Source organism: Rhinolophus ferrumequinum, chromosome 10 (assembly GCF_004115265.2).
Source record: "Rhinolophus ferrumequinum isolate MPI-CBG mRhiFer1 chromosome 10, mRhiFer1_v1.p, whole genome shotgun sequence".
NCBI classification, from domain to species: Eukaryota; Metazoa; Chordata; class Mammalia; order Chiroptera; family Rhinolophidae; genus Rhinolophus; species Rhinolophus ferrumequinum.
The window spans coordinates 62,836,286-62,846,618 of NC_046293.1; the positions used below are offsets into that span (position 1 = coordinate 62,836,286).

Consider the following 10,333-nt stretch of genomic DNA (forward strand, 5'->3'; position numbering starts at 1 on the left):
TCACCACGCATCTGGAAAAACTGATTCTGAGAAACATGCTCTGGGAAATGTTGCATTATATTAGGCTACATAATATAAAAACTGATAAACGTTTAACTAGTTCCCAGGATGTCCTAATCTCCTTAATAGATGGAGCATACTATTTTATACATGTTAAGAGTCTACCTAAATACTTAAAAGAATATGGTCTTCTCTACTACTAGAAAACTTTAAGGATATATGAAAAAAAAGATGTTTCAGATCTAGACAAGATAACTTTTATTCTGAATTATACAAAATCAAAACTCCAAATACTGATTATAAAATCCATTGACATTATTTTAAACAGCATAATAGTTTTCTTTAAATCTGACTTAGCTCAAATTTGTCAGTATAATATAATCTCTCTTTACTAAGATCAAACAATCACAACCATACTAATACTTGACAGAATTCTGAATTTGGATGCTGCAAATTGGACAGCATCCAATAAAAATATCAACATAGCTTTCATTCAACAAATAAAATGTTTTATTAAAGTTCCCAAAATGAATTTGAGGAGTTATGTTGGGTTTGAATTGAAGAAAAAGGCCAAGTTAGAATATGGAAACAAAGTTTTCATTTGATGGAAGCTGAAGTCAGTGTGTACCTTCTAATCACAGATCTGTCCCATGTGGCATTTTTCAGGTTTTTAAGAGTCTACCAGGCCAGGCCCTTCGCTGCCTTCACTGCTTTTGCTTTGCTTTTCCCCTTCCCTTTCTCTCGCTTTGCCTTCAGCCTTTTTCTTTGCCTCTGGTTCATCCATACAGGGTACTGTCCGTGTTGGTCTAGAAGAGTCTTTTTGTTTCTCTTAATATCAGTCTCCATTTTCATGTCATCTGAATAAAACATGGAAAAACTATTAATACTTACAAATAAAAAAACAACCCTGTGAAAAAGTATATTGATGTCATGAGAACATCAGAACTGAAAGTGGTCTGAAACTACAAAAGAAAAACATCCCTTATCTGTGGATTGCTCTATGACTAACACTCTGAAAACCCTTTACAACACATTCAATGGAATCACGCACATGCTGCCATGTCTTCCCACAACCGTGAAAGACATTTGTGACAACGAAAGACATCATTTTTGTCACTAGGAACTTTCTAAATAATGTTGTCATGATTGTCCTTTGGAATAGTAAAGGTTAAATAGGAGACATTTAGGATGTATGGCTTTGAGTTACTGCATTGGGAATAGGTGTATGGTTCTGGGCAAATATGATTTCTAAAATTTATCAAATTAAATGCCTTCTTGAGCTAAATAAGATAGCTGAGCCAGTAAGAAACGCACTAACCCTTGTGATAGAGGCGTTAGAAGCAAATGAGCTTATGAGGAATGATTGGCCCCTTCTCTTGAAGTGAAGTTGGAAGAGGCGTAGTAGTTAAGCAGCAAGCTTGTGATGACAGAGACGGGCAGACGACAGAGAAGAGTATCCTGGAGCTACCACACTTTTCTATCCAGATGACAGAGAGAGCCACATCTAGTAACAGAAGACTCGGCAGTAGGCTCGGCGCAGCCATGCTGTGGTACAACCATCACCAACCTTATACATCTGTTGTGAAGGACATGCCCAGAATGCCCCTCCAGGGGAACTGAACCAGGTATCAAGGTCTTCCCTGATGTCTGCTACCTATCATTGTCCTAATTCATTTACATGGTTTACTTTCTGTCTCCTCCAGTACAATGTAAATCCCTTTCAGATGGAGGCCATTTCTCTGATATTTATTACTGTTTCCACAGTACACAGAATAGTGCCTGGTATACATTAGCCATTCAATAACTTGTTGAATGATAATTTTATGTGCTATTTTAGGTTCTGGGGATATAGTGGTCCAAATAAGCTCCTTGCTCTCATGGAGTTTACAATGTTGTGCTGAGGTACAAATAACAAAGTAAACTTGGATCTGTGGTAAGCAGCTTTTTAAAGAGAGGAGCCAGGACCAGATTAAATCGGACCTGGTGACTGTGGTAAACTCATGGAAAGACAATGAGGTGTTTTAAGCATAAGAATTATATAATTTGATTTATATACTAAAAATATCATATGGGTTGATAGGTTGGAAATGAATCAGATGGGAGTAAGAGCTGAAGCGAGAAGTGAAAAGGCTACGATCGAGGTTCAGCCAAGAGATGATGGTTATTTAAAGTGAAAGCATAAAAGCAGGAGGAAAATGGATAGGTTCCTGATGTATTTTGGAGATACTCAAGATGTGCTAATGATACAGATGTGGGAGATAAGGATATCCAGTAGGTTTGTGGCTTAAGAAATTGGGTGGGTACCTGTAGTAGTAGAAATAAGGGGAAACATGAACTTGAGGGCAGAAATGAGGAACCATACTCAGAACAGGTAGATTACTAAAGGGGGAGACTCCAGCACCCTCAATTAGCTCCTGAAATACTCCAAAAATGAGGGCAGCCAGACATTCTCAAAGGCAGGAGATGAGAGGATTCTTCTCTGAAGATGAAAGAGATCTGCAAGTTCTGCAATGAGAGATCTCCCACAACGAAATCTCCAAGCGCCAATTCACTCTTCTGCAAGTCTAGCAGTTGGTAAGCCCTCCTCCACACCCTGTCCCCGCCCCACAGGCTTCCAACCATCATTTGCATGCCTCACTTTTAATTATAAACAACTACCTATCACTGGACATTGGACACTGGAGAAGTCTCTAATATGAGAGACCAAAAAAAAAAAAAGGAATGGCATGGAGGATAACCCAAGAGGAAAGATAATAAACAATGCATAGAGTAGATCAAAATTTCTAAAAGAAAATCGTATTGAATACCCACGAGATCACAGAAGGTATATACCCATTAAGAACCTCAGCCTATAAAAAAGGAACAGTAAAAGAAAAAAAATCTTGGAAGTTAAAAACATACGGGAAAACAACAATTCAACACAAGAACTAGACGATAAAGTTGAGAAAATTAGACAGTATAACAAAAGAAAGTAAGAGAGAATTAGAGGATAAATCCAAAAGATTCAAGAGTGAATCCAGAATATGTAACTTTGAGATTGTACATTATTAAAAAATGTTTTGAGTAACTTACTGCAATAAAATTACGGTTCTGAAACTTATTAAAAAAAATAAAACTCTGATAAGCCAACAACAAAAAGACAAATAACCTAATTTAAAAAGGGGCAAAGGACTTGAATAGCATTCTCCAAAGATAATATACAAATGACCAATAAGCATATAAAAAGATGCTCAACAATAATGAGATACCACTTCACACCCACTAGAATGGGGCAAAAATTTTTTTTAAAAAAGGGAAATAACAACTACTGGCAAGAATGTGAAAGAATTGGAACCCTCATGCATTGCCAGTTGGGATGTAAAATGGGACTGATACAGAAAACAGTAAACAGAATTATCATATGACCTAGCAATTCCACTCATAAGTGTATACCCAAAAGAACTGAAAACAAAACTTTGTACACAAATGTTCACAGCAACACTATTCAAAACAGCCAGAAGGCGGAAGCAACCCAAAAGTCAATCAAGCAATAAAAGAATGAACAAAATATAGTACATGCATAAAATGGGCTATTATTCAGCTTAAAAAAAGTATTGATACTAGGTAATACGTGGATGAACCTCAAAAACATTATGCCAAGTGAAAAAACTTCAAACACAAAAGGTCACGTATGATTTCATTTATATGCAAATATCCAAAATTGGTAAATCCAGAGGCAGAAAGCACATTAGTGGTTGCCAGAGGCTACGGGGAGGGCGAAGAGGGAGAGACTGCTTGATGGGTACGAGGTTTCCTTTTAGGGTGAGGAAAACGCTTTGGAAATAGAGGTGACAGTTGGACATCATCATCAATGTACTAAATGCTACTGCACTGTACACTTTAAAATGGTAAATTTTATGTTATGTGATTTTTACCTCAACGACAAAAAGACTGAATGGGCAGGGGTGGTGTGTGTGTGAGGAAATAGAGCCAGTAGGTGTTTATTAAAAAGTTGCAAGGAGAACTGAAATAAAGCAGATTGAGAAAAATGTGAGATCAAGGGAGGGATTTTTCTTTCTTTTTGAGATGGCACATCCCAGGACACATTTATATTGTGATCCAGGAGAGAAGAGATCGATAAGCAGGATGCATGAGCACAGCCCCTGGGAATGGACAGGATTCAGAACACAAGTGGAAAAACTGGCCTTTGAGAGCACATTAATAAAAGAGGAAAAACAGACCATACATTCAAATTCTTATAGACTTGGATAGCAGGAAGATGAGGGGTTTTCTGTTGATTGCTACTATTTTTCAAAGACGGTGAAGTAAAAAGTTTCTTGTAATTTTCATTCATAGGGGCTGGAAGAAGTGTGGAATAGGAAGGGAGAATAAGAAATGATCGTTTTCAAGAATGGGAAACTTCTAGGATTGCTGCTCTCTTCCTTGACCACTGGATACCACATAAATATACTTCTGTTTTAAGAGCCTGGGTGTTGTGAGTGCTTCATTTAGTTTGCTGCCCAAGTGGTGTATCAGGAACATGAAAACCAATGAGTCTTTTCCTGTGCTGAAACTAGCATTACATATAGCCTCCGACTTGAGACTATGACTAAGACCTACAGGTCACTAGAATCTGTCAAATTCAAATACTGGGAAACTGTGATTTTCAGGATAATAACTTAAGGGCATAGGACTCTTAGAATGGGAGCTAGACCTTGCAACGGGTAAAATGAAGAAAGACCTCCTTTTATTCTGCCTAGTCCCCTACTGAATTCTAACGCGGGTGTATCCGGGTTGCTCTACTTCTGTCATACTATTTGTGAGACACTTAGGCTATTGTGTAAGCATCAGAGGACACTCTGAATGTCCCAAAACATGCCTATTAACATGAACGGGCTTTAAAATCGTTTCCCATAGACTCTCTAGTAGCATTATAAGCCTTCAAAGAATGTGGGCTGGCAGGACGTTTGTGGGAAACATGTGAGGGAATGAATGAAAGACAGTCGGGAAGGGAAAAAGTCATAAAAAGAAACTGACAGAATTGCTTTTTTTTTTTTTTTAAACAAAGCACATAAACTCTCACCTTTTTCATCTTTCACCACACATTGAGTTTTCTCTTCACAATGTTTGGGGACCACCACAGTTGCTATCTCTTGAACATCTTTCATTAAAACGTCACTATCTAGTTTAAGAATACTTTTAAGTCTACTAAGCTCCTTTGGGGCATTCTTTTTTCTCTTTTCAGCACGCATCTTCCTTTTCCACTTACTCCGTAAGCTTTTAGCCATATTTTATCTGAAAAGTTAACAAACATACATATTCAAAAGCCAATATTTACTATCAAAAAAAGGGCAAATACTTCGAAAACTGAATCAAAAGGTTATCTCTACAAAACACAAACAAATGGAATGTAAAACTCTTCACTCTGTTCATGATTTATGATGGTTTAATGTGCAACTTATGATAAACATGGCATATACAGTCATTAAATAATTAAGAACACCAAATCAAGCTCCCAGTGGTCACTGGCAAACTGTAAGTCAAGCTAATTCTAAAATTTCCTGGACTTTCCATACAAGATACAGAAATTTAATCCCTCAAAATGCAAAGAGCATTTATGCGACAACTTACAAATTACAAAATGCTTCTATAAATTCCTTTTATCTTGAGTTCCCTCAATCGTACAGAACGCCCACCCCCGTCTTCATTACCCACCACCTCAAGTCAATCCAGCTATTTTAAACTTGTCTATTTCCACTCTTGCTTTCTCTCCACCCCTTAGTCCCAGCCCTAAACCCTCCACAAAGTGCTTACTATAAGCTTTTAAAAACTTAAGAGCACATGCTTGCCTTTCTTGTAATTCTTTAAGGACTTCTCACCTCCCATATTCAAGATCTACAAGGGTATTTGTGTCCTGACCCCTGCCACCATCAGCTCGATCTCAGCCTCAAGTACCACCTACATTTGAAAAAAGTCTAATCAGTGACATAGGGACAGTGTGGGGAGTGATGAGGGAAGGGAAGGAGTGCTTACAGAAATTATAAAGAATTTAGAAGGAAACCTCTGGGAGTGGTTTACAACATCATCTTGATTTTGCTGATATTTATGTTTGTATACACGTCAAAGCTTACATTACACACTTTAAACACGTGGAACTTACTGTTAATTACACATCAATAAAGCAGTTATGTACATCACGAAGACATTATTTTGGGGGAATAAAAAGTCCGGGGACGGCCGGATGGCTCAGTTGGTTAGAGCAGTGACCTCTTAAAAACAAGGTTGCCAGTGCAAGTTCCACATGGGATGATCGGCTGCGCTAAAGATAGCAACTAAAGATTGAAAAGGGCAACTGGACTTGGAGCTGAGCTGCGCCCTCCACAATTAGAATGAAGGACAACTTGGAGCTGATGGGCCCTGGAGAAACACTGTTCCCCAATATAATTAAAAAAAAAAAAAAGTCCAAACTATGTCCACTGCTGTATCTTTATTTTGCTTTCCTACACCTGAGAACTGATCTTCTCAAGGTTTGCTCCTTCCCTTCAGTACCTCCGAAAGGGCTTCTCTGACCCTGTAAGCTCCCCTCTTTTTATTCTGTTATATCATCTTTTTCCTTCCTTTTTAACACATGTTACAGTCTGAAATTATTTAGTTTATTTTCTGTCATCCCCAGTGGTCTGTGAGCTCCACATGTTCAGGGGTTAAATAGGTCTTGTTCACCATTAGATCCCCAATACACAGCTCTCTTCACATAGTAACGGTTAAATAAAAAACTGTTGAATTAAGAACTAGTGGAGTAACATTTTTTTGACGCCAGGAATCCCAAACTCACTCTGTTCCTGTAACCGCACATGAAATTCATTTCTTTAGCATGCATATTGAATTAATCCGAGCTCACTGTGTTTATCCTGACAGAACTGTAACTCACTTACATTCTTTCCCCAGATCCTCCTCCTTGTACATATACTGTATGCCCACTCCTTTTAATCATTAAGCCCTACTAGGTTCCGGTAAACACCAAGTTCATTTAAGAATAAAGCTTCAGGTCTATCAGCTATGACCAAGATACAATAACCAAACTTCAAACTAGAATAAGGTTTTCATCCAACAAAGGTAACATCTTGGCCTGTTATGTTTCAGCTCCAGGCTCATGAAAGCAGAACGGCCCCACGGACTGCATCCCTCGGAAACCAGACCCAACGCAGAAGGGCCTCGCCAGCGGCATCCCCTGGGAACCGGACTGAACAATGCCATGACTGACACCAGGACCTGAAGCCATGACCTTAGCCCCGACCAATCAATGGAGCCCAGGACCCCCACTCCCATAATAACCATGATTAATGACTTTTCCCTTATCAATCTAAACACTAGAGGCCATCCGGGAGCCAGGTTTTTAAGAGCATTAGCTCACCTGTGTCTCCGGGCTTGGGGCCAACTCCTTAAATGAACCTTTACTTTCTTCCCTGCAAAATCCTGCTCGTGTTTTCTTTTGGCTTGGACGCGCGCAGGCAAGCGCACCCCTTGGAGCCTGCGGTAACATTCCCTTACGTACAATAACCCAAACCCTGCAACAGGTGGGGACAGAAGGATTGCAGTCAACCAGGTAAACAACCTTGAGGGCCGAGGTTCACCTGAGCGAGACTGAACGACCGAGGACTCCAATTCACAGAGCACGGGGAAGCCCACGGCCGCCACCAAGACCACGAGAGACCCAAGCCCTTGACGGAGAGACCCAAGCCCTTGTGTCTCCCGACCGGGCTCAGCCGTGCCCAGAGATAGACCAGGCTTTTCTCTGCGAGGAGAATTGAGTACTCACTCCCACACTCCACTGAACGAACACAAGAGGCACCGAACATACCTGAAAAAGCTCACGCAGCCCGCACGCTCACGACGACCGAAGTCCTCTCACTTCCGCTTTCCCGGCAGGCCTCTCCACTACCCCCGCCCCCGGGCGCGCGCGTTGCACGCCGGGAACCAAAATGTCCCGGAAAACCTGTAGAGGCGGGGTCTTCTGGAGTCTGGGAGTTGGGCGCTGACGTGCTTCCGGCCTCAGCTGTGAGTGCGGGTCTTGATGCCTAGCTCCTCCCAAATAGGTTCCGAAGTGAGGTTTGGACAAGGCCGAAGAGAATCCCGGTCGCGGTCGGGACGCCCACTAGGCCCGCTTCCCGAGCGTGGCCGGCGTAGCCCTGAGATGTTTTAAGCCAAGGAGTGAAACTGGCCAGCTGACCCTGCCTGTCAGGTAGGACGCTCAGAGCCGACCTTTAGCTCTCACGTTCACACAATATTAATGGATTTCCTTTGACTGAATCACCCTTCTAGAGGCCGAATTGAGATCATCTGTATTTGTAGCCCTTAAATTTTCCCATCCCAGGTGGCGGTCTCACGGATGCATATATACATGTTAAAACTTACCAAATTGTACACCTTTAAGTATGTGCAACTTGTTGTATATGTCAGTTATACCTCAAAGCTCTTACCAAAGACAAAAAAGCCTTTCTTATCCCAAAGACAAGTTCAAAGGGTAAAAGTAATTCAAACTAATTAAGTAGTAAATCAAACTAATTCAGTTCAACCAATGTTTACCTGGCGAATTAATGTATTAATTAGCCCAGACACAAGGCTAAGCTTAGGACATCCGTCTTAGGTGATGGTCACATTTTAATATGCACCTAATAGCAGCGGCTTGGGAACCAGACAGGTATGTGCTGTATTTTTGGTTCCAACACTTCCTTGTGAGTGACACTGGTGAATTAATGTCTCAAATCCTGGATTTCCTTGTCGACAGAAATAAAGCTAATACAACCTAACTGACCCTAGGTAGGTAATACGAGCTCAATAGGCGGTAGCTCTTATTCATTTCAAACAAACCACAGTACTGTCAGCAGTACTTTCTAGACTTAACAGCATATATCAAAAAACACGAAATGAATTGTCTAATGAGGGCCTAGTGAATACCTGTCTGGTTCCTAGTAAAGGCGAGTTCTTTCCAAGACAGTTTGTGGTTACCGTTTTACTTTAATGTGTGTCCTTTAAGAAACCCTGCATCGTATGGAAATTACTAAACTCAGACTGTACCAAGTTTTAAACAGAACCTGAAAAAAGCTAACGTATATAAAAAAGCATGCCTGCGAGACCTGCCGTCTTTAAATAGATTAAATTCTTGGAGAGCGAGTGAATTTCTATTTTACAAGTTAACCATATATTAGAACTTTGCCCCCTCTCCCAAAAACACATATTCACACCGTATTTTAAATTAGAGAAAGCTCACTTTCAGCTAGTCCAAATTGACTGCATCTTGCTTAACATACCAGGCCAAGGCCTTTGAATAGCCACCTGGCACCAGAAAAGAAGACGACAAAAAAAACTTATGAAAATGTTTTGTTATGCCGTAACTTAGCATTACTAATGCTTTAGAAAGGTGAATCATAAACTGCATTGAAAAAAACCTTTTTAACCTAAGTTACAAATTTGTATAAAAGCAGTTCTAACGGAATAGTTAAATGACTTTGGTATATTTAAAAATCCTTAATTCATTCCCACATTCATACATTCGAGTGTGCACTCTATGATAGGCGCTATGCTCAGTATACAAACATCAACAAAACCAAAGTACAGTCTTCAGGAAACTTTAACACTTGATGGAGGGACAAGGCTTACAAGTCAAACTGGACATTGCTTCTGCGCCCTCACAGAGCTGGAAGGAGCCTGTGGAACTGGAGGCACAGTGGATAGCACTGAATACCTGACAGAAAGCAGGCTGTTTCTCCATCTCACAGACATACTCCACTATGGACACCATCCAGGGGGGCCCCTGCATTCAGGCCTCTCCCACGGAACCCCTGATCTCCATAATCAGTAAGGACTCTGAAGACTTCTGGGATTCAGATGGTTGACCCCATGTTGCCCAGCCCCTAGATGATGGGAACTTTTAAGACAAAGCTCTACACAGAGATGAAAGGAACAAGCAAAAGAACCTAAGTTCCCAGCTGCTCAAAAAAAAAGCCCATAGCTGGCTGCTGCTATGACTAATCCCCAGAAGTGCATCAAGTGGATTGAAGCCAAGTGTGCAAAAAAGAAATGAAGGCAGGTAGACAGGGACTACTGTCCCTCTTTCCCCAAATTACACTCAATAAAAACAGTTCTCAGATACTGCTCTTTCCTAGTTTTCCTATCTCTCTGACTGCATTTTGTACCCTGCACGTGGAATTGCCTGTCACTCTGTCCAAGTCCGGCTAATTCTACTTTTTAAGTATTTCTGGACTCTGCATATTTCACCTTTGCTTGATGTAAAACCTGAAGTTGCACATGCCCTTTTACCCAGAAATTCTGCTTCTAGGTATATTCCCTGCTTGGG

General features: G+C 40.6%; 2 protein-coding genes across 2 annotated transcripts in view; one reads left to right on the top strand and one right to left on the bottom strand.

Annotated features, from left to right (window-relative positions):
- Positions 1-287: 287 nt before the first annotated feature.
- LLPH (LLP homolog, long-term synaptic facilitation factor) lies at positions 288-7,926 on the bottom strand. Its single transcript, XM_033117302.1, has 3 exons — positions 7,838-7,926; positions 5,063-5,274; positions 288-857 (listed from the first exon to the last, which is right to left on the bottom strand). The coding sequence occupies exons 2-3, from the start codon at positions 5,265-5,267 to the stop codon at positions 679-681; spliced, it is 384 nt and encodes a 127-aa protein (XP_032973193.1). The 5' UTR covers positions 5,268-5,274; positions 7,838-7,926; the 3' UTR covers positions 288-678.
- A 136-nt stretch (positions 7,927-8,062) lies between these two features.
- Positions 8,063-10,333, top strand: part of IRAK3 (interleukin 1 receptor associated kinase 3) — an 82,859-nt gene continuing 80,588 nt past the window's right edge. Inside the window, exon 1 of the mRNA XM_033117300.1 lies at positions 8,063-8,218. The gene's annotated coding sequence lies outside the window, so the exon portion shown is untranslated. The remainder of the gene's footprint in view (positions 8,219-10,333) is intronic.